The sequence below is a fragment of the Elgaria multicarinata genome, chromosome 12, assembly GCF_023053635.1.
Source record: "Elgaria multicarinata webbii isolate HBS135686 ecotype San Diego chromosome 12, rElgMul1.1.pri, whole genome shotgun sequence".
NCBI lineage: Eukaryota > Metazoa > Chordata > Lepidosauria > Squamata > Anguidae > Elgaria > Elgaria multicarinata.
Window position 1 is genome coordinate 16,158,363 of NC_086182.1, and position 23,964 is coordinate 16,182,326.

General features: G+C 45.3%; 2 protein-coding genes across 4 annotated transcripts in view; one reads left to right on the forward strand and one right to left on the reverse strand.

Annotated features, from left to right (window-relative positions):
* The first annotated feature begins 1,424 nt into the window (after nt 1–1,424).
* On the forward strand, nt 1,425–16,494 carry PLPP5 (phospholipid phosphatase 5). Of its 3 annotated transcripts, none has more exons than XM_063139069.1 (7): nt 1,425–1,538; nt 4,504–4,612; nt 5,429–5,519; nt 7,589–7,652; nt 8,222–8,346; nt 10,714–10,884; nt 16,397–16,494. In XM_063139069.1, exons 1-7 carry the CDS (start codon nt 1,462–1,464, stop codon nt 16,435–16,437), a joined length of 678 nt encoding a protein of 225 aa, XP_062995139.1. In that variant the 5' UTR covers nt 1,425–1,461; the 3' UTR covers nt 16,438–16,494. The 3 variants fall into 3 exon arrangements, with proteins under 3 accessions (XP_062995139.1, XP_062995137.1, XP_062995138.1); XM_063139067.1 differs by lacking the exon at nt 16,397–16,494 and adding an exon at nt 11,592–16,182; XM_063139068.1 differs by lacking the exon at nt 16,397–16,494 and adding an exon at nt 11,592–16,182 and having other exon boundaries at nt 1,448–1,509.
* Nucleotides 16,495–18,535: 2,041 nt separating this feature from the next.
* Nucleotides 18,536–23,964, reverse strand: part of DDHD2 (DDHD domain containing 2) — a 32,463-nt gene continuing 27,034 nt past the window's right edge. The window contains exon 18 of the mRNA XM_063138864.1: nt 18,536–20,631. The gene's annotated coding sequence lies outside the window, so the exon portion shown is untranslated. The remainder of the gene's footprint in view (nt 20,632–23,964) is intronic.

The window sequence follows — 23,964 nt, forward strand, 5'->3', positions numbered from 1 at the left end:
GATGGGAAGCATCAAATGTCCTAAAGGCAAAAAAGCAAAGTTTTCTCCATTTAGGGTGAGCTTTTAGGGAAGTTGCTTCTAGAGGATGGTTTATTTATTTTTAGGTAGAACCAGGCAATCTTCAAAACGAAATATTTACAAAAGTTTATTTACAGTGCCAAGGTGCCGCCTATGCGTTTCGAACGCAAACTGCGCTCTTCCTCAGGGCTGTTATCTAAAATATAAATAAAAAGGTCCTTTGAATCATAATATTTACAAATAGAGGCGTTTTACAAGTTTATGTACCTAAAAATACTTTTAAAAACTTATGTATATCCAGACATACAAATTGTAATCAAAAGGTGTAATACATCATCATTCAGTTAATTAAAGTATATATACAAAAACATATACCAACCAGGAGTAAATGCAAACATCAGAGTTTACTTACAGAGTTCATTAAGTTGTCTGCAGAACGCTGCTAGACTGACATAGTAAAGGAGGTGAGATTTATAGGGAGGGAAAAGAGACCTTGACAACTAATTGGAAACAAATGTTTCTTATAACAGTGCCGATAATTCCAAAGACTCATTGAGGCCGGATGGGCTGATAGTATTGAGCCTGATAATCCATCTGGCCTCTCTTTCTAAAAGGATCCTATCAGATTTATTCTTGATTTTTTCTATAACCCAGAATGATAGATCTTTTAGTTGATGTGATTTCTCTTTCCAATGGTGAACTAATGGTGCTCCTTCTATTCCACATTTGATCTTACTAATATGCTCATCTATCATTCTGGGTTATAGAAAAAATCAAGAATAAATCTTGATTTATTGACAGCCCTAATAATAATAATCAAAACAATATGATGATTATAATAATAATGTATTTTAAATCTACTGTGCCTCCCCTCCCACCTGAGTAGCAATGTGTTCTACCACTGAGTAGCATGTGCTCTACCACTGAGCTACAGCCCTAATAATAATAATCAAAACAATATGATTATAGTAATATTTTTTTTAAATCTACTGTTCCTCCCCTCCCGCCTGAGTAGCAGTGTGTTCTACCACTGAATAGCATGTGCTCTACCACTGAACTACAGCCCCTCCAATACATACTACTACCACTAATACAACTATTATTACTTTAACAATTATTATTATTTTAAAAAGTACTATTCCTCCCCTTCCACCTGAGTACCAATATGCTCTACCACTGAGTAGCATGCATTGTACCCTTGAGCTACAGCCCCCCCATTCATCATCATCATTATTATTATTTTTTTAAAAAACTACTGTTCCTCCCCTTCCACCCGAGTAGCGCATGCAGCTCTCTGCACCCACCACCCACCGAGGAAGGCATGAGATCCCGCCCCTTTCCCATCCCTACCAGCGAGTGGGCGGAGCCAAAGGTGGCAGGAGCGTGTGGCTGCTGCTGCTGCTGCGGCGGCGGCGGCTCCTCGGGCGGCTGCACGAGCGGAGGATGCGGCGAGTCCTGCGGGCGGGGCTCGCGCTGCTGCTGGAAGTGGGGGTGCGCGCGCTGCTGCTGGGGCTCTTTTTGTGAGTGCAAAGCGGCGTGTGTCGGGGCGGTGGTGGCTGTGGGTGGCCGTCATCCCTGCACGGGATCGTAAAGCCTAGAATACACGGGCCCTGCTGCATCTTTTCTCGGGTTCTGCTGTAATAGGTGAAGCAGGTGGGAGGGAAGCCCCCCCCCTTTATGGGGGTGGGGTGGGGTGGGGGTCCTCAGCCTGTACCGTAATGCATGTAGCGATCGGCCCCTCCTTCAAGGCCGGATGCTACCGGGGCTCTGCATAAGACATACGTGGCCTTCCGGCAAGCCGAATCATGTCCTCAGTCGTGCACAGGATAGATGCCGGCCTCTGTTGTATTGCACGAAGTGGACGGGCCCGCAGGCTCATACAGAGCGTAGACGGCCGCCTCTGCCGTATTGCATGTAATATAGAGGCCTTGCTGTAAGTGATACGTGGGTCAAGGCAGTGGAGACGGGTGACTCCGATATCAAGTGGGGCTGTGAATCCGCCCTGGGTTTCAGTCGGAACCAGTCAGAACTCCCAAAGGAGCTCTCCAAGGTGCCAAATGTATTTTGGGGGTTGGATTTGGAGCCTTCAATAGCTATTTTAGAGTTCTGGCTGAAATCCAGAGCAGATTCGCAGCTCCACTGTCATCGGAGCTGTATATATAGGAGGATGGCTTTGAAGGTCTTTCACCAAGTGGAGGCTGGAGGCTCCGATGACAGTGGAGCTGTGAATCTGCTCTGGATTTCAGCTGTGGAATTTGCTACCACAAGATGTAGTGACGGCCACCAATTTAGATGGCTTTGAAAGGGGGTTGGATAAATTCCTGGACGAGGAGGCTATCAATGGCTACTAGTCCCGATGGTGATGTGCAGCCTCTAGTATCAGAGGCAGTAAGTCTGTGTACACCAGTTGCTGGGGAACATGGGTTGGAGGGTGCTATTGCACTCATAACCTGCTTGTGGATTTCCTGCAGGCAAATGTTTGGCCACTGTGAACAGGATGTTGCAACAGATGGGCGCTTGGTCTGATCCAGCAGGGCTCTTCTGATGTTCTTCGGATGAAGAACATAACATCATGCCTCACAGAGGTCACTCTAAACCTGAAGATGGTTTTGAACCATAGTAGAGTATAGAAAAGCGGCTCACCAAGAGCTTCAGGACAATCTTACTAAGGGCCAAGGGCCGGCCCCACCATTAGGCAGAATGAAGCAACTGCCTCAGGCAGCAAACCGTCTTGGGCTGGCTCTAAAGGGCCTCCACCACATCAGCATCAGGTACCACCAGGAAGATGCACCATTGGTGTGGATAGGCATGAACCTGCCATAAGCATGGTTGCATATTATATATTTTAAGTATTTATATGCCGCCTTTAAGGTCTATATAGACTTCCCAAGAAGGTTTTACCTTTGAACAAACCAGAGAGATAAAAAAATACGCCCTAAATAACAATAGCAACAAATAACCATGCTATCCAAATTCAAAAATACAATAATGAAAAAGCAGAAACAATTTAATATTTTTTTTAAAAAAAAAAAGCCTAGGCCAACTTCAGATTAATCGGAGAAAATGCAGATGTGAACAAGCAGGTCTTTAAATTCCATTTAGAAACACCTAATGGGAGGAATTTCTTGCAGGAAGGAGTTAGAGTGATGGGGCCTCCACCAAAAAGCTGCTGTCTCCTGTGCCCTCCAGTTTCAGAGACCTTACTGGTGGAGTCTACATCATGCAAAAAAGTAATTATCCTCCTTGGTTTTCTTGGAGGTGCTGAAATATTCAAATCAGCCCTTGACGATGGCCCCCTACTGCAGAGAAATGTGTGAGGACATTCCTAGATGTTTTTAGATGATATATGAGGTACAATATGGCCCATATATTCTTTGTCTACTGCATGGCTAAGGCAGGCATTGATTCCCCCAGCTCATATGTTCCACGCCCAGGCAGCTGTATATATAGGAGGACAGCTTTGAAGGTCTTTCACCAAGGTCTTCACTCTGCACTTTGGGAAGAAGTCCTTCCTTTTATCTGTCCAATCAGTTTCATGGGATGACCTTGGGTTCTAGTATTATGGGAGAGGGAGAAAAATGTCTCCCTATCCGCATTCTCCACACCATTCATAATTTTGTACACCTCTATCATGACTTCCCTTACCTTTTCCCCCCCTAAGCAAACAGTCCCAGCTGTTGTAACCTTCTCCCATAAGGGAGATGCTCCAGCCCCTTGATCATTTTAGTTGCCCTTTTCAATATCTTTTCCCACTCTACAGAATCTTATTTTAAGCTTGTGCTGTGGGAGCATGTTGCAATTATTTGCCAAGGCTACTGGAATCCTTTTATCTCTGTATGTTCAAACCCTGAACTTTGGACCCCTCTTGTTCAACTTGCAAAGCTGCCGCTGAAACCACAACCAAATCAAGCCACATCCACATGGTTGAAACATGGGAGTGTCCAGGGCAGCATTCCCCAACCTGGTGCCCTCCGGATGTGTTGGGATGACAATTCCCATCAATCCCAGCCAGCATGGCTATTCCTCTCATTATAACTTGTGGGACTGAGGAAGCTCCACCAGCCAAGTGCTTCCAGTAGTGTGAAGGCCTGTTGCCTACCTCTGCCCTAAAGTTAAGTCTGTGTCTTACATCTGGGTCCAGGAATCTAATATTTTCCATGTACATCAGAAGTATACCACTGTCTCTGTTTACTGCCTCTTCTACTGGAGGTAGCATGTAGCCATCAGGACTAGTAGCCATTGATAGCCTCCTCCAGGGATTTATCTAACCCGCTTTCAAAGCCATCCAAATTGGTGGTCCTCACGACATTTTGTGGTAGTGAATCCTATGGTTTAATGATGCACTTTGAACTTGCCACATGACATCACAAACCATTTTGAAAACCCTTGCTGAAAAGCAGTCTACAAATTTTCCAGCCAAATCTACCTGTGAGCATACTGGGAGGAAGCCTTGTTCACCTAGTCACTGCACTGTGCTTTCTCTAGGTTCACTGAACTTCTGCCTCCATTCCAGCGAGTCATACAGCCTGAAGAAATGTGGCTCTATAAAAACCCCTACATAGAGTCTGACCACGTACCGGCCAAACCCATGTTTGTAAGTATCTGTTGGTTCCAACCACCCATCTCGGGCATTTTAGACTGTGTTCATGTGCAGATTTTTGCAAGCAACTGTGGCTTCAAACCTGCCGCCAGTGTGTGAAATTATTAATTCATTTATTACATTTATATCCTGCCTTTTTTTCCTGCAAGGAACCCGAGGCAGCATACATAATCCACCTCCTCTTCATTTTATCCTCGCAGCAAACAACCCTGTGAGGTAGGCTGGGCTGAGAGGCTGTGACTGGCCCAAAGTCACCCAGTGAGCTTCCATAGCTGAGTGGGGACTAGAACCTGGATCTCCCCACTCCTAGTCCAACACTCTAGCCACTACACCACACTGGCTCCCCATATTTAATAACAATATTAAATTGTTATGGTCATAATACATCTACTCCAGAGCCCTCAGGTTTTCCCAATCCAAATCTTTCTTTCCTGCCACCCCTCAAGCTACTGTTTGTCCCAAAGGTATTTTTCTTTTTAAAAAAGGCAGTTCCCTCCTTCCTCCTGGTAGCTACATTTTACCATTTAAGAAAAACACGAAAGATCCAGTGACAAATTGCCATCTCATCTCATCTGCTAAAAGCGTTGAGTGCCTGCTTTCTTGAGAAATCGAGGAACTAAGCAGCTGTAGCGAATGTCTTTGAAAAAAGCCTGCACTCTTTAAAGTCTGCCTCCCTTGGAAAATAATAAATGTAGAAGCACATTGTGATTTTTTTTTAAAAAAAATACCCCCCCTTCCCCATGTAGCTGTATTTTTGTCATTGTTCATGATGTGCCACTGACTCCCATTTTGTCTGCCATTTTGTTTCAGGTCATTTCCTTTTTGTCTCCCCTGGTCTTGATTCTCCTAGCCAAATTCTTCATGAACGCCGACCAAGAAGATACACGGGAAGCATGTTTAGGTGAGTTCAGCGTGATGGGTGGGGAGGTAGCAGAAGACTGAGGCTGAAGTTGGTAGCTTTGAGCCACACCAGTTGTCAGATTGGTGGCTGAGCTAGCAATGAGCTAGCAATGAGCTAGCAATAAGTCTTGAAGACTTAGAGTATTAGAAGTGCTGCTCTAACTATTACTAACCATTACTAGTACTAACATTCAAAGCCCTAAACGGCTTGGGGCCAGGTTATTTGAAGGAACGCCTCCTCCCATATGTGCCTGCCCAGACCTTAAGATCATCCACAGGGGTCCTTCTCCGTGAGCCCCTGCCAAAGGAAGTGAGGCAGGTGGCTACTAGGAGGAGGGCCTTCTCTGCTGTGGCACCCTGGCTGTGGAACAAGCTCCCCAGAGAGGTTCGCCTGGCACCTACACTGTATTCCTTTCATCACCAGCTGAAGACCTTTTTATTTTCTCAGTATTTTAACACCTATTAACTTAAATTTAAACTTTGCTGTCTTAATTCCGTGTTTTAACCTATATCAATTTATGCTGTGTGGTTTTACCCTGGTTGTGCTTTTTATATTGTATTTCGTATTTGTGTTCTTAGATCGTTGATTGTTTTAATGCTTTTCATGATTTTAATTTTTGTGAACCGCCCAGAGAGCTTCGGCTATTGGGCAGTATAAAAATGTAATAAATAAATAAAAAAATTACGCCACGCCAGCGTGCAGAAACGGCAGCATAATGAAACCTAGTCAAGATGCCTGCGACTGACAATTCTGGAATTTGCCGACTGTACAGTTTATATCTGTAAATTAGGGGTGTGCACGGACCCCCTGATCTGCCCCGCGGGCCGATCCGAAAATTTCGGATCAGCCCGCTCCGCGCCGCTCCGCCCATACTCCGCTCCTCTTCGCCGCGGAGCTCCAGCTCCGAATCGGAGCTCCGCAGTGGAGGGGAGTGGCGCCAGGGGGGGAGGGGGGCCTTACCTGCCTCCATCCGCGGTCCCTCGGCTTCTTCAATTGAGCCTGTGGCTCAACCAGGAAGTCTGGGCCGCAAGTGCGGCCTAGACTTCCTGGTTGAGCCGCAGGCTCAATTGAAGAAGCCAAGGGACCGCGGACGGACGCAGGTAAGGGAGAGGAGGGAGGGGGGGTTTACCGGGCCCTGCTGCCGTCGCTGCCCGTGCGACGACGGCAGCAGAGCCCGGTAAGGGACCAAGGGGGAGGGGGGCCTTACCTGCCGCCGTCCGCGGTCCCTCAGCTTTTTCAATTGAGCCACGGGCTCAATTGAAGAAGCCGAGGGACTGCGGACGGATGCAGGTAAGGGAGAGGAGGGAGGGGGGGTTTACCGGGCCCTGCCGCTGTCGCCACATGGGCGAGAACAACAGCAGCAGGGCCCGGTAAACCCCACTTACCTTTCTGGTGGAACTCTGGATCGAGGCGAAGGATCCGCCTTCACCTCGATCCTCTTCGCCACGCTCTGCCGGCCCCCCAATCCTCTTCACCTCCACCTTAAGGGTAGGCAAAGCCCCCCGCTACACTCCTGCTTCTGCGGTTCGAGAAGCGGAGCACATCCCTACTGTAAATCTAAATTTTACAGTTTGCTAAATTTGCAATGCGCCTTTCTACTCAATGGTGCACCGTGGCTAATAACAATAATACAAATACACTATAATATGCCATAAAGTAGCAATAAAATGCGAAGTAAAACAAACCAAGAACGTGGCAGGTAAAACACACCAGTTGGATCAATCAAAAGCTAGACCAAACCTATTACAACACATTTAGAAGTCAGGTTATGGGCCAAAGACCTGTCAAAATGGAAATGGCTTTGCCTGCCAAGAGAAGGTCACCAGAGATGGGGCTAGCTGGGCCTCCCATGGCAAGGGGTTCCTGAGCCTAGTAGCTCCCACACACACCTACCTTCCACCTACCTTCCAGTGTTTGGGCACATGAGAGCAAAAGCCCTGGGATAGCTCTGAAGCCGTAGCCCTTTGCAATGAAATTTTGATAAATTAAATGTTATTTTATTAATATGGAACCTTATTCAATCACTTCAGACGTATTATCAGGCTCCTTTGCATTCCTGTTTTCTGCAGCTGCCAGTCTGGCTCTTACACTAAATGGCGTCTTCACAAATGCTGTAAAGCTGGCCGTGGGCAGGTGAGAATCCTCTCTCTTTTTGCATCTATTTTGGGGTTTCCGCAGAGAGCTTAGATTTACATTTGACTGCCTGTTGCAGAGGCCTGGTCTTCCCACACAGCCAAACACATGGACTGAATCACTTCAGTCCGCAATGTGCGTGTGTATGTGCGTGTACGCCATTTTGAATGCTCCCACCATGTGGAGCAACAGAAAACGAGAACATCAAGAAAGAGGGTTCTAGCCTAGCTGTGCTAGTTTTCTACTTACAGGGACTTTTTTTTCTCCTTAGGGGGACATTAAAAAATGTGATCCCCCCCCCCCCAATGATAACTTTAATGTGAAATGATACATCTATTCAACCGCCACCTCACCACCTTATTCTGCTGCAAGGGTAAACCATGCCTAAAGCAATGTTTTCAGGATGTTTTAAAGATGTTTTAATCATGTATGGCATGTTTTTAATCAGGTTAAGGATATAGGTGCACAAGTGGAGATCCTGCACCCCCCTCCCGGTCCCTTCGCCCCCTTCCTCTCCGGTCTCTCCCGCACGGTGGAGCCTCATCTTTTGCCCTTCCTCCTCGCTCTAGGCCTCGCCCCGATTTCTTCTACCGCTGCTTTCCAGACGGACGGGAAACCCTTCAGCTGCTGTGCACGGGCGACGCGCAAGTCGTGACCGAAGGGCGCAAGAGCTTCCCCAGCGGGCATTCCTCCTGTGAGCGCACACGTCCGTCTTCTTGGCTTGCGGCCAGGGATGGGGAGCATTTGACGGAGTGGTGGGATAGATTCGGAAGGTGGCTTGCAGACAGATCCGGGCTGTGTTCGTTAGCCTCTCCCACATCTCCTCAGGGTGTGCCTGCAAAGGGCCGTGAGTGAGTGAGACAGGCAGAGAGGATCTGAGCCCTTGCTCAGCTCATCCTCTGGAACCAGGGCCATAAAATCATCCGGATGGATCATTCTCAGAGGCACGGTCAACCCTCCGCCTGCCCACCGCAGATCAGTCTGCAGAGAGCAGGCGCACTGCAGAAAGGAGTAGCTTTAGGTGTCTTTCGCAAATGAGCCACGCCACACACTGCAGAGGAAAGCAAGCATCAGGACCTCTCTGCATGACCCACAGTGCAATTTTAGTTAGGTTTTTAATTACATTGAATTAGGGCTCTTAAAATGTTTCTCCTGAGCCACCTTATGAGGGAGACACAATGGCTGGGTTCCCACAACACGACAAGCCAGGATACGGCTTGAGTATGGGTTGTCTTTGAATCATAGGTTGTTGTTTAAACCCAACCAATCCACAAAGAAAACCAGTGGTTTGTTGTTGGGTTGTGAACTATGGGTTGTTTGCGGTTAACAAACCATAGTTTGTTAACACAGCTGCATTTACACAACACAACAACCCACAATTCAGCAGCAGCCCACACTCAACCGGTACTAGTCCAACTCCGTATAGGGAAGCTTCCTATATTCCTGATTCAAATGTTACCAGATGCAGCACGATTACTGCCTCTACAAATTCTTAAATAACCAAATTTGGTGGTATCTTAACATATCGGCACCTCTAGAGCAGGGCCGGGGAACCAGAAGCCCTCCAGATGTTGATGAATCTACTATTCCCATCATTCTTCACCATTGGCCAGGCTTGTTGAGGCTGATGGGAATTGTAGTCCAAGGACACCTGGAGGGTGTCTACAGTCTGGTAGCTTACTGTCTACAGTCTGGTAGCACTGCTGTGGGAGCTTCCCACGTTATTTGTCAGCTTCACGTGACTCTCTTGCTAAAACCTGCCTGGAGCAAGATAGTTTCCAGCACTAACTACAGCACTGCCTTTAAAACACACCCTTCCTGTTTTTCAGTAGTTGAGAAACTCATGTGTGTGTGTGTGTGCGCGCGCGCGTTTCTAAGCAGATTGCCCAACCCTGAAGTTAATATGCACCGAACAAAACTTGTGCTCTTCTTCAGCGCTGCCTGAAAAATTCAAAACTAAGGCTGCAATCCTGCTTACCAGGGAGTAATCTCCACTGAACTCAGTGGGACTTACTGCTGAGTAGACAAGCCTATGATTGCAGTGTAAATACACATATGAAAGACTTGTGATTTCAACCCATCATATAGATCTGTGATGTACTTTATCAGTTTTTCATCATAGTATGCTTTTACTCTTCACTGGTCCATAATGTACTTTATTTAAATATGACACTGACAGCACAGTCCCATACATGGTATGGGATTCCAGCCTGATTTTATTATTTTTCTTGTAGATATGTTTCCTGCACATATTTAGTATAGATTTGTTGCTGCTGCTGCTAACATCCATATTTATGTTCCCTTAACGTTTTTGTTTTAAAAGAATATTTACATGAAACAACATTCTTTATAAATGAAGGGTATAAACCCTTTATTTCAGTTGGATTTTGTTGATTTCGTGGCAAGTCCTCTTAGCTTTTCATTTTTACAGGCTTTAATTGTCCATGGCTGCGTTTTCTCTGCAATATGTGTGGATTTTTGTTTTTTTTTTAATTTTGTTAGTCAACTTTAAGCCTTTGAAAAAAGGCTTAAAGTCAAGAAAAAGGTCAAGAAAAGTAGCAGCAGTGGAATGACTGAAGCAGCCCTCAGAGGAAGCTTAGCCTTCAATCTTATACACACTGACCTGGGAGTAAATGCTATTGAATTTAGTGGAGCTTACTTCAGAGCAGACATGTATAGGATTACACTGTTAGGGTATTGGTTGTTTCTTACATCTGTATTCCACCTTTTCCTCCAAGGAACCCAAGGGGCATACATGATCCTCTCCCTCCTCTCCACTTTATCCTCACAACAACCCTGTGAGGTAGGTTTAGGCAGAGTCAGTGACTGGCCCAAAGTCACCCAGTGAGCTTCATGGCCAAGTGGGGTTTTGAACCTGGATCTCCCGACTCCCAATCGATATGCTAACCACTACACCACACCGGTTCTCATTACTCATATTCCAAGCACAGGGTTTTCTATAGCCTGCCTAGAGACAGGGGCTACTCATTCCTCAAGCTTACAAGGACAGTAGTAGCATTTTGCCTTGTTGTGTTTCACGCGGATCCCTTCTGTCTTTCAGTTGCCTTTGCTGGCCTTGCCTTTGGCTCCTTCTACATAGCAGGAAAGCTCCACTGCTTTGCGCCCGGCGGGCGTGGGCAGTCCTGGCGTCTTTGTGCCTTCTTAGCGCCCCTCTTCGTTGCAATGCTCATCGCTTTGTCCCGTACCTGTGATTATAAGCATCATTGGCAAGGTGAGTGAAGCCTTAATGGGAAGGTGGGGCAGGTGTCACAAAAAACATTTTTCTTATTCCGGAATCTTTCCAGGTTTATGATGGGCTCCTTTAGATGGCGACCACGTAATTTGGAACTAAAAACTTCCCTTCTTGGCAAACCTCCCTTATGTTCAATGAAATAGCACCATCTAGTGGCTGTATGATAGGGCAACGCCGGGTTTATACACTGTGGATATCCCGCAATAATTTTAATTACTGCATTATCTCCAATCTTTTTAAAAGCAAGAATACGGCGGGAAAGCATGTGAGACGTCCTTGAGGTTGACAGAGTTGTGTAAAGGACCTGCAAACCATCAGTGGCCAATGACGAGCATGCAATAAATCACTCATGTAGAGAACCTCTAGGAGCAGAAGTAACTCTAAGAGAGTCCTGGAGTGCTGCTCCCAGTCAAAGTAGACAATACCAGGTTAAACAAAAAAGCAGTCTGTTCTAATGTACTGCAGCTTTCTGTGTTTGGGAGGATGTTCTCTTTTAAAAAAAACTCAGGTTGGTTTTGCTCACAGAACAAGTGCATTTCAAACTGTACAATTAGATGCATAGGATACACTTTCTTTTTTTCTTTCTTTTTTAAGAATAGCACCTTGATGTACTGATTAAATGCCACTGCAAACCAGCCCTAGTTGAAATGATCTTTGCACCCTCTCCTTTTCTGTTTCCCTCCAAGATGTGCTGGTAGGTTCAGGAATGGGCTTTGTATTTGCATACCTGTGCTACAGACAGCATTACCCGCCTCTGACCGACCCGGAGTGTCATCAGCCACTGCAGCGCAAGTCAAAGTTCTCTGCTCCGGAGAGGCAAAAATTGACACTCTCTGGCTTCAGCCTAGATGTATAAAGACCTAGAGGATCCTCCCCCCACCCACCCCTTCACGCCCTGGGACATGGAAGAGAAGGGAGGGCAAAGCCATCCATGATGTGCCTGGAAGGAAAAAGAGCACCCTCATTAAAGAAGCCACAGCCCGGTTGAAGCTCTGGGCAAATGCTTCGTCCCTCTTCCTCACGAGTCTTTTGGCAGGGAAAGGCGCTTTGCATTTTGCTTGCGTGCCGCCTGCTAGAAGGTTTGTCTGCTCTCTCGTCCCAGGCAACAGGATTTTAGGATTTGGGGTGATCTTTTGTAGCCAGCCTGTTTACAGTCTGACACACGGTTTTAAAAATATATATATCGTAGAATCTCAATGGACCCATTATAGCAAGCTAGTCCAGTCCCTTTGCTACCAAGGTAAGGTTATTGAACCTGCAGCTCACCTCCCCACAGATCAACATAAGGCAGCCCCGGCTAGCGGGCTACAGAAAAATGGATCTGCAGAGCAAGCACTCTAGAAAACCTAGCCACACAAGAAAGGGGGGTTACCCAGTGTTGTAACAACTTAGTCATCATATGCGTTTAGGATGTAGGGCACAGTACCTGCTCTGAGTTTTCTGCAAATCCAACTACCTCCTATCTCCTTCCCTCCCCTGCCTCACACATATACAGGTAGCTGCTATTTACATTCACATGTTTCCATGCGGGAGTCCTGTAGCTTCATAAAGCTTATTATGGAATAAGCGTTTGTAGCCAGACCTTACTTACTCAGTGTTACTCTCCCCGTTTGTGTGTGTTTCTCTCATTTAGATAAATAGATATGAGAGCCTGCAATCTTAAGCAGGTCTACTCAGAAGTAAGTCCCACTGCATTGACTAGGACGTCTCTTTAGTGAGTAGGTTTAGGATTACAGCCAGAGTAGGCAGAGAAATTGTAAACAGTAGGGCAGGGGAATGTTTTAGATGAAGGTCATAATCCCTGACCGATGGCTTGCTGGCTGGGGCATATAGGAGTTGTAGTCCAAAATATCTGAAGGGCACTAGTTTGCCTACCCCTGCCATAGGGTAACGTGTCATGCGTCTGATGAAGACGACTCTGCGAATGCTTCTGCCGTAGCAAATCCATTTGCCTTTTCAATGCCACGAGGCTCTGCAACAGACTTAACACCACTTATCCGTGTGGTACGCGCAAGTCTGTGATCCCTTTGGCTGCCTCCGAAAGCCGACCCTGTGTTGGATGAACAAGGCCCTTCTTGGATGAAATCAGCACTGTGCGCATCCCATTGGAGCATCACACATTGATGTAGGCTGCAACCATGGAAAGTGAAGGTGGCAATGGAGTCCTTAGAGCGATGAAGAAAAGTTTATAGGCATCATCTGTTGCACTCTCAAACAACCAGAAAGTTGATGGACAGGGCTTCAGTCTGCTCCTTACTGTAGGCCGTGGCTTTTCGTTCTTCTGCACTTGCTTCCTTAATTTTCCACACTTTCGCATCTTTCTTTTTCTTGATGCTTTGCCCTGGAAAATCTAAACTCTGAAAACATGAGTCTTGGCAGTGTGTACGATATAGAATCTGGGTGATTTCTTTTCCAGGTCAAACATACAGCATTTTGTAGAGCCAGTCCTGCTCTTAATTATGCGTATGCAGAAAATATGGCTGTAGCATCAAGTCTAATCCTGTGATATACTGTACTTTATGGCAACAAAGCCATGTCATATCTCAATTAACATTTTGTCATCTTCTTAGTCCTCAGGATTGGAAGGAATGGAATCCAAGGATCTATTTCAGCAGGTTTTGCGGAGAAGTTGCTAGCCACCCCCCCCCCCCCCCGCCCATGAAATTCACTATCCTTCCCAGCAACACATACTTGCTTGCCATTTGTAGCATAAAAGGGTGGGGGAAGACCAATTTCTATAAATATTCCTTACCTGTTCCTCATTTTTTAAAAAGAATTCTGTGCCTAATTTAAAACTCATATTTTGCCTCCCAGTCTCCTTCAAGTCTCTGTCCTGTGAGCACAAAGAAATCTCACACACAGCTGCATGTATACATCAGGAGCAGTAGACTGGGGCATCAACCCAACAGTGGCATTGGCAAAAGGACTAGAACAGGGTATCTCAAGAATACTTGCTCAAAGCAGGCAGCCAAGGGAAGAGGCAAAAAACAGGCAGGAGGTCTAGGCGCTCACAAATGATTTCTGCCTTGCTGCAACTGCCAATTAACAAAGCACTTTAGGTGGCTGCTGCACTAAAGCTTCTGCTGCTGGAAGGAATGACCCTCTGCCTGTCTGCTGCAAAATCCCACTCTAGGAACTTGTGTGTCCTCCCTGGGCAGGTGGCCTGCTGCCCACCTGCCCCTTTTTGGAAACTACTGGCCTAGAGGCCGCTGTTATTCCCAATAGGCAATCCGCTGCGTAAAAGCCTACTTTGCATGTGCATGTAACCATTTTATTGAAGCTCGCTCTGGTCCTCGGAGTTTGGGAGGAGTTGTATATAAAGCTATAGACCGAACCTTTCCGACCCCTACTCTCTCGGTCCAGGAGCTCTCTCTGCTCTGCTCTTCCACAAGCTTTCAAGAGATCATGTCAGTCTGGCTGAGCCTTCATGCAAGCACTCCGCGCATTGTGCCCATGAGACGAGACAGCTTCTTCCATTGGTTTGTTCCTGCGCTGGGATTCCGTTTTTGTTAGCGCTTGGGGAATTTGCACTCTTGGGCAGAGTTTGCGCTCTTTGCATAAACCTGACGACGGAGGGTGGCGACTTGGTCACAGCCAAGTTGAACCAGGTTAATCTTAAACCTGGAGAGGCTTTTTAAGTGGGCAATCTCCTTTTGAGGAACTTCAGAGGGAAAATCTGGGCTGCATGGCAGGGACGCTAGCATCAAAGGCAGCCTCTCTCCAAAGGTAGCTTTTTAGTAGGGAACTCTTTATGTTCATGCTACCATAGAAGGGGTGTAGGGAGATAACCAGCAGAAGGCTTCCTTCGCCCCCTACAGAAGGCAATCCAGAAGTAGGGTTTGCCTTGCTGCTCTTTCTGCATCATACCAAAGGCCAGCTTACAAATCTGTATTATTTGTTATCATCAAAACAAGATGGGTCTTCACATGCAGCTGAATAAGAACAGCAAAAGACCGTCCTGCTTTGACTGTGGCAGACTCAGACTATAGCAGGGATGGGCAATTTTAGTCGGCCTGGAGGCCACTTTCAGCCTCCCGGACCCTCCTCCTGTTGCTGAATCACTAATGCCAAATTCAGCACTGGAGGCAAAAAGCTGGTAGTTTACCACTGCTATGGAGGGGTAAACCAATCAAATTTAACTTGTTTCCATGCTCAGTGTGACCTCTTATCCTTCTGTAGCCGTTTGCTGCCGGGGTGGGTGGGTTGCCACCACAAATTTTAGTGGCAGAGCAGGGGGGCACACACAGTTTGCGTGTTGCTAACCTGACCTATAGCTTCCCGAAACATTTTACTCGTCTTGTCCTGGAATAAAATGTTTGGGGAAGCTGCAAGCAATGCCAAGCATGCTTTTTTGTTAGGGTTGACAACGATTGCTGTTTGAGATGGTGTAATAGCGCCCGGAAATGTGTGCATTGTTCAGATCGGCGGATCTGGTTGCTGTATGTTTTTCTGCCCCTATGGATGATTACAGTTGTAGCTGCTTTTGTCATAAGGAAACATGATCTGCCAACTTGGCTCTACGGATTGAGAAAACAGTGCAAGGCAATACTTCTGTGCCAAACGGCTAACTAACATGCATAGTGTAGGTAGTGCATTAGTGTTCAGGTACCCAATGCTGGGTCCTGATCCAATGAAGGAAAGAAAGGTAAGCAAGCAGGGAGCATGAAGAAAGACATACATAGTAAAATAATATATATACAGTATTTTAAAAATAAGAGTAAGTCCTATACAGCAAGTTGGGGTGAAAGTATAGTCCCCAGGACTGAAAATGCTGAGGACATGGCAAAGAAAAAAAGAAAATGTCTCTCTCTGATGGTGTTTTAGAAAGGATAAATAATATAATGAAGTATTGCTGGATCAGCCTTATGGTTCCAAACCGTTAGCCATGAAGTTTATTGGGTGCCCTTGGGCCTGTCACTATCAGCCTAGCCTAAATCACAGGGTTGTTCAGTGGATAAAATGGGCAGGGACCATGCATATTACCCTGAGCTCCTTGGAGGAAGGTTGGAATAAAAACCTTAATAAATGGGGAACAAATGAAGTGAAAGAGTGGCCGATTAGGTATCCCCAGAACACTGAAGGCAGATTATGATGGTGACAGTATTCCTATATTGTTTACATGCCTGGCAATTAAAAGTTTGCTGCCAGAGATCCCATTCTGCTATTACAGTCACATAGCTATCATTTCAGGCATTGGAAACCTTTAGACCAGCTCATGTTGTGCCTGCTTTTAGGAATGGGTTACTCTAAACCAGCCTTTCTCAACCTGGGGCGCTCCAGATGTGTTGGACTACAACTCCCAGAATGCACGGCTGGGGCATTCTGGGAGATGCAGTCCAACACATCTGGAGTGCCCCAGGTTGAGAACCACTGCTCTAAACCCTTGTGATTGGAAGGATAATCGCTGTGATGAGATTTACATTGTTTTCACTGTCAATATTTTGTACATTTTTAGAGGCCAACTCACTAGAGTATGTTTTCATTGTCTTAGTTTTGTTTTTAAAGTGTCCAATAAAAATGCTGGTACTTTAAAGAACAAGAGCTGTGTCACTTCTGTGGTCCTGACATTCATCTTAAATGTGGAGAGTCACGTTGGACAGTGCTAAACCTATAGGCCTTGGAAAGGGTCAACTGATGTCAAATGCCAGCATGACCTACCATTCTGCCTCTCCTGCTTCACTCTGCAAAATGGAAGCAATTGTGATTTGCCTTCAGCATTACTGCTGAATGACGTTATTATAAGGTGCTATAAACTCGTAAAATTGGAGCTCATGGGAAAAATCTACTTCATTTTGGGGGGACAATGGAATTTGCAAACTTCCCCTTGCAGGTAAGACAAGAAATTTACTGCCTCTTGCATAAGGCCAGGAGAGGACTTCACTGAATGAGGAGGGGTAATCTTTATAAGGCTGCATTCATGTACATACTTACATTAGAATAAGCACCCTGAACACTTTACAACTTACTTCTGAGTAAAGTTGCATCAGAGTGTATCGTACAAGGGTTTATAGCTTGCAACTAACCGAACATTAGTTGATGGCTGTTTTCTCCTAAAGTACTCAACACAAGTCTTGCCCATGGACTAGGTTAAAACTCACCCCCAACATCTCTGGATGAAGAGATGTGCTTTCTTGCCTGAAAGAAAACTTTATGTTCAATATGCATACATTTCATTACGAGTGTGTCTCTTCTTGGCCCATGAGGAGGTTACAAGGATACAGATGTTCTGCCATAGGAAATCGTAATCCTAATGGTCTGGGAAATGGCATAGGTTCCAACATGAGAATTCTTGTTTTGTCCTTTAACACCACAGTGCAGTTATACTGTGTAAGAAAGTTTAAGTAGACATAGCACAGAATAAGCTGGAACTTTTACTACATCTGTGAGTATCATGCTACCATCTATGGCATACAAACAGCGGGTTGAATCCAGACATAGCAATGCTTAGAGTAGAACCACTGAAATCAACGGTACTTTAGTGATTACTAATTCGCCCCACTGATTTCAGTGGGTATGCTCTAAGCATTGCGATGTCTGGATTGAGCCCACAGTACCAAAGCATGTCTATGCGACATAGGAATCATCTTTTATATGGCAATTGTTTTAATGAATGGATGGATGATGTGCACCCTTAAACATTTGTATACATGCGACTGGTGCATATTATATGACCCTTTAAGGGCTGTTTCTGTCAATCACATTTCAGTATTTACTACAACAGACAAAAACTTGCTGCATGAAGTCTGGAGCCACTCAGAAAATAGGCAGCGTTCGGAGAACACAATAGTCAATGGTGGATTAATAGTCAACTCCATGATTGATTATCGAGGGGTTACTCCCCACACACCATGATTATAATCAGCTATGGTGTGGATTAAGGCCACATCCTCTGCCCTCTCTCCACCCCACCCCCTAGTCCTCCCATTGGTATCCCATCAGCCACCGCAAGTTCTCCTGGCTACACCAGAGTGGCAGCCACCGCTTGGGTCACTCTTGCCAGGAGACTCTGCAGTCGCCGAAAATAACCAAATGTGTGCAATGAAATAGTCAACGGTGCCCGACACACAAATGATAACCAACAGTTGTTCAAATAATCAATTCTGCACAGCGTTGGTTATTTTGGCTGAATAACTAACTGTGGTGTGAAAAAGTCCCGACAGGTGACAAAATAACCAACCGTTGACTATTTATTGTGTCGTCCGAACCCAACCACAGTGTTGTGTGGAATGACCACTGGTTTTGGCAGCATGAGAAAAAAAATACACAGAAAGGATAGGAAATGTAAACTACTACCTGCTTCTCGTGGAATTTCCTCCCTTCACACAAGAATGTTGTGTTTTGTGCATTGGGAAAAGGGATGGAGATGTGTCTGTTGTAATTCAATTGCTGGAAATATTTGTGATTTCTGCCAAGATGTGCAGAAATTCAAGCTCCTTGACAGAAGCCAGATACTTGGCTCAGCAGTAAGATGTATTCACTAGAGATCACTCTCAGGTTACCTAAGGAACAGGTGTTCCCTGCTTTTTCTCATCATTGCTTCCTGTATTGGTAGAAAAGAAATAGTCTGTGCACTACTGATAGCCTTCACGATTCTCTTTGCAAAGGCCAATAAATGCACCAAAGCCAAATATTTACTGAAAAAAGTTAAATGACTTCTTTTTTTTAAATAGACATATTATACAAAGTGCATAAACTTCAACTTCTGTTGAGGACTTCACTGACCAAGGCTGGTTGTTGCTACAGAAGTTCTAATGCAGAATTTGGTCATGCCAAATGGCACTGCTCAGTCACAACTGTAGTGTTAGTGGATGAGGCGATGAACAATGCAGGAACAAATTGTGCAAACACATGGAGAGAATAATCAAGTCGAATACTGGCAGAGAGTTTTGAGACACAGTACAGAGAGAATACAGTACGATCACATCCCAGTTGTGAACACGCTGTTGTTGCCCTTGTAGGAGTTCCCTGAAAATATGAGCAAACCCATAGAGGCCATGCAACGCTTCAGAGTACCCAATGGTCATGCCGAGATGCAGGTGAAGTGGATCACCACTACACAGTGACTGTATATCCAGGCTTCAGGGCCTAACCTACATTTACCATGAAACTCCAGAACTATTTCATCAGCTTTGCAGCATAACAACAGAGTGGGATGCGCTGAAGCGAATCCAATTGCTATGCAGATCCAGTTACTGAGGCATTTACAGTTCCACTCACCTGTTACTCTCTGGTGAGGACTCCCCAACAGTGCCAGGTGGGTTCTCGCTTGCAGTGCAGTTTGTAGAACAAAGAGCAGGCATTTCCCCCACTACTCCTTTCCTCATCCAAGCCACAGTAGCAAATGGGGCAAGAATCTATTTCTTCCTCTATACTCACCAGAGGTCTTGAGGAATTGGTGCTGCTACCCAGTGATTTAACACACAATCTATTGCATAGGTACTAAATAGGCACAGGCCTGTTTTTAAGTTGCCACCAGGCTCTTCAGGGAAGCAGTCGCAAGCTGTACAGGGTGGGTCTCATTGCTCTTAGCTGCTTGCTGGGACCTCCTCAAATGTAGCTCCCAATGTGCTGTATCAAGCTGCTGCCTATATGCTATACTAGCTCCACTCTTCCCCTTGATCCAGGCTTCCTACCCCCACCCCTCAATGAGATCAGAATTAGCCCAAGACAGTGGAAGTCAGTCACGGAGATCCTTTGGTTCTTGTTGGCATCCTGGTGTGATGCCAACAAGAACCAAAGGATCTCTGCAAAGCACTGTTTCCTTCTTTCAAAACACTTGGAGCAAGGTATCCTATGTTTACTGAACCGAACTGGAAGAAAGCAACAGAACTAGGACAAAAGCCTTCCAACCATTCAATCTCTCTCCCTTGTTGCACAACTGCCTGCACACGGCACTACACCTGGAATAACTCTCAACACAGCAGGGGCAACCAAGTCATTCAACGGGTCACGAGCCTCTTCAGTATGCTAAAGCCATATAGATAACAATTAAACTAAGCAGAGGGTAAATAATACCATAATTAGAGGAATCACTTCTACACCTTGCGAGTGTAAACAGGAACAAATTTGCAGCGACTGTCAGTTTCTTCCTGGCTGAATGGCTATGGACTTTTGCCTGCTGTGCAAAGTTGCTACAGGTTAATACATGGCGATTGCCATGTATTATCCTGCAGCAACTTTGGTTTTGTTTGAGCAGCCTTTTGCTTTGGTCTGTAGTTCCACCTGTTGGGCAAAGCAGGAACAATAAGGTGTGCAAAACCAAAAACCCACTACCCAAAACAAAAATGTCTGATGCTGGATGTCCAATGTGGTCACAGAACAAGGATTTCTATACATCCAGCCCCCTCACCGCTTTACTTAGCGAAGTATGATATCCACCTTTTTTCATTTCGATATCCAAAATCAGGGCTTTGCAACTGAAGAAAAGAGGTGATGTTCTAGCACCGATTCCTAGCCCCATCTAGTGCATAGCTAGGCTTGATGCAGGTGGCATTGCAACGTGACACACACTGGCCTCTTAACCATAGGATGTATTCTGGAGAGTAAGTGAACACCAGGTGCAGTCAAGAGTTAGGTAGTGATATCCAGTGCTTGCTGCATTTTCTGGGGTGATGGTCTCTCCAGAACTCCAGGCAGGGAGTGAGAAGCATGCTGGGCACATCAGCAACAAATGAGAGAAGAGGAAGGCGGACACGAGTCCCAATGAGCTTTCACTGTGGAGTACGTCTAAGGAAGCAACAGGAAAGATGAGCTGTGTTAGTACAGTGTTTCCCAGTTGCCCACAGTCCCTGTAGACAGCATTGCACATAACCAGAAGGATGGGAAGGAAGCCTGGAAAAAGAGGCTACCTCTTCCTCCCTGTCCCATCAATGGAAAATAGACCAGACACTTAATGCTGGCTCTTCTGTTTTTTAAGGAGAACAGACCTAACAGCCTGGGCTAGTCCTGCTGTGATCCTAGCAAGCACCAGTTTTCATTCCAAGACAGATTATGTCCTTGATTACATCAGTGGATCAGACCAAAGTAAACAAGATATAGTACACCTGCATTTTGAAGAATGTTTGCTGGAATCAAGGATCATAGGATAGTAGAGTTGGAAGGGGCCTAAAAGGCCATCGAGTCCAACTCCCTGCTCAATGTAATGTATTTAGGATTGTGGTGTTAAGGCTGTTTATGCTTCTTCAAAGCCATTTGACATTTGCTATTGTGGCTGCAGACATATTTATGCATTTTCATTCACTTATTACATTTCTGTACTGCCCAATATCCAAAGCTCTCTGGGTGGTTTACAGAGATTAAAAGCCTTAAAAAATGCATTATTGTACATAATATAAAATAGTTTAATAATTTAATTTAATTATTACATTTCTATACCGCCCCATAGCTGAAGCTCTCTGGGCAGTTTACAAAGATTAAAACATTAATAAAAATCAACATACAAAATTTAAAAGCCTAAAGATAATAACAAAGCCTGCCTTTTTTGTCCCTTAAGTGCCACTTTTTTCTCATATGCAACTTCATGCAGTTTTACTCAATATGATCTCCTAATAATTTATTTAAACTCCTAACGCATTTATTAAGATATCTTTTCTTGGATAAAAAGCTAAGGTGCAAATGCGTCTTGAGGCTGCAGCTGTGCCAGAAAGCAAATCACGCCATGCCATGTTCTCTGCAATCAGAGGACATACGTTTGCATACAAAATATAAACAGACAGCAAACACACATACACTGTCAAACAATTTTCACTATCAACAATAAGAAAACCCATGACCTGATTAAAAACATTATCATATGTTGTCAAACACCTGAATCTTAACCTGGCACCAAAAATATAACAATTATGGCACCAAGTGGGCCTCAATGGAGAGTTCTTTCCATAATGAGGGGGCAGAGGGGGGGGTTGTTATTGAGGAGACCCTCTCAGAGGAGGCATAGAGTACAGGTTGATTCATGCTGAGACAGGCACTCAGTCAGGTATTGCAGTCCCAAGCCACATAAAGCTTTATAGGTCAAAATCAGCACCGTGAATCAGGCCTGGAAATATACAGAATAGACAGAACTGGTGTTATTTATTCTCACCTTCTTGCCCCTGCTATCAATCTGGCTACTGCATTTTGCGTGGATGCTAAAAAGAGAAATCAACTCTGGTGCTTGATAAACGTGTTAAAAACTATTTAATTCTTTAAATCCAAAAATGCTCTGCTCCACATTTCGGACGTATCATCCTTCGTCAGGAGCTGCGGGTGAGAAAACCAGTGAGACACAGTAGCTCCTGCTAGCACAGCAACTGTTTACAGCTCCTGACGAAGGACGATACGTCCGAAACGTTGAGCAGAGCATTTTTGGATTTAAAGAATAAAATAGTTTTTTTTAACACGTTTATCAAGCACCAGAGTTGATTTCTCTTTTTAGCATCCACGCTTATTGGTGCGTTTTCCCCCTACATTGACGTACTGCATTTTGCACAAGCTCCAGCTTTGGAACAATATTCAAAGGCAGCCTCAGGTAGAGGGAATTGCAGTAATCTTACATGGAGGTTACTAGGGCACAGACGACTCAAGCCAGGTTATCCCTGTCCAGATAGGGGTGTAGCTGGACCATCAACCCAAGTTGGTAGAAGGCACTCCATGCCACTGAGGCCACCTGAGGCTCCAGGATATCCTCAATGCTATGAACCTGCTCCTTCAGGAGAAGTGCAATCCCATCCAGAGCAGGTTGAACCCTCTCCATCCAGAAAGAAGAATTTATTTATTTATTTATCATACTTATACCCCGCTCCTCAGCCAAAAAAGGCTCTCAGAGCGGCTTACACTTAGCAAAAAAGACAGTCCCTGCCCTCAGGCTTACAATCTAATAAAGACATGACACACAAGGAAAAGGAGTCAAGGAGGGAGGGAGGGAGGAGAGAGAAAGAGAGAGAGAGAGAGAGAGAGAGAGAGAGAGAATCCAGCAGGAGCAGGCCCCGATGTTACTTCTGCCTGCTCCTGTCCCCTCGGTCCTTCTTCTTCCCCACAGGGCCAAGATGGCAGTTTGCCCTGTGGGGGGGGGGAAGAGTCCAGCAGGAGCAGGCTCCGATGTTACTTCTGCCTGCTCCTGTCCCCTCGGTCCTTCTTCTTCCCCACAGGGCCAAGATGGCAGTTTGCCCTGTGGGGGGGGGGGGGAAGAGTCCAGCAGGAGCAGGCCCCGATGTTACTTCTGCCTGCTCCTGACCCCTCCACCTTTCTAACAGCATCTCAATCTTGTCTGATATGATAAAGTCATTTATTTTGTGTGTACGCATTCATTTATCCTCATATCATCTCTAGCCAAAGAAGCACTACAATAATCTGCAAAACCAGTGAATAATGTTCACAGTGAGAACAAATCATGGGCAACAATACTGTCATGCTATCTTCCACTCTGAAAAACACTTTTGTCCACCTTTGGCTTAACATCAGATCCTGACAGATCCTTCCATAATGCAGACCCAGTTAAGCAACTTCAAAGCCCCAAACAGACATGACACAGGGTATCCATGATTGCATCTTTTGAATTTTTAAAATTTCACAGCAACTGGAAGGGGACTTAGATTTTTATTGTTTGTCTCGCCCTCCCTGGGCGAGGGGGTTAAATTGGAAAAATCTGGATTTTGTTGGATTTTGTCATTTCTTATTTTGCATTTATGTATGCTGTCCTGAGAATTTCAGCTGTAGGTCAACTTGCAAGTTGAATGAACGAAAGAATAATTAAATAAAGTGGCATAAAGGGAAATGGATCAAAATAGGCTCCTTTAAAGTTTTTTAAAAAAGAGTTCACAAGATCTGATGAGAAATCTCCTGCATCAATTCTGTTCTGGCTCCGAGTGATTGTGGTGAGTGTCACCTAAATATCCGCCTAGATCTAGTAAACAAACAGATGTTCTTAACATAGAAAGCCAGAAGTGTCTGCAAACCAATCGCCTACTTTGTCAGCTGCTCCAATGAGATCATTACAGAGGGTGTAAGTGAGCCTGCTGTATAGTGTATACACATGCTGCTTGTTTGTGAACCTTCAGTTGTTTTGGGCACTTTTCCTGACTG

What these genes read in the sequence shown, in the direction of transcription:
- PLPP5 (XM_063139067.1), top strand. Translation starts at nt 1,462, where the DNA reads ATGCGGCGAGTCCTGCGGGCGGGGCTCGCGCTGCTGCTGGAAGTGGGG. An exon ending in CTGCTGCTGGGGCTCTTTTT is followed by an intron (nt 1,539 to 4,503) that starts GTGAGTGCAAAG and finishes TGCTTTCTCTAG; the next exon opens with GTTCACTGAACTTCTGCCTC. An exon ending in TTATAAGCATCATTGGCAAG is followed by an intron (nt 10,885 to 11,591) that starts GTGAGTGAAGCC and finishes TTTCCCTCCAAG; the next exon opens with ATGTGCTGGTAGGTTCAGGA.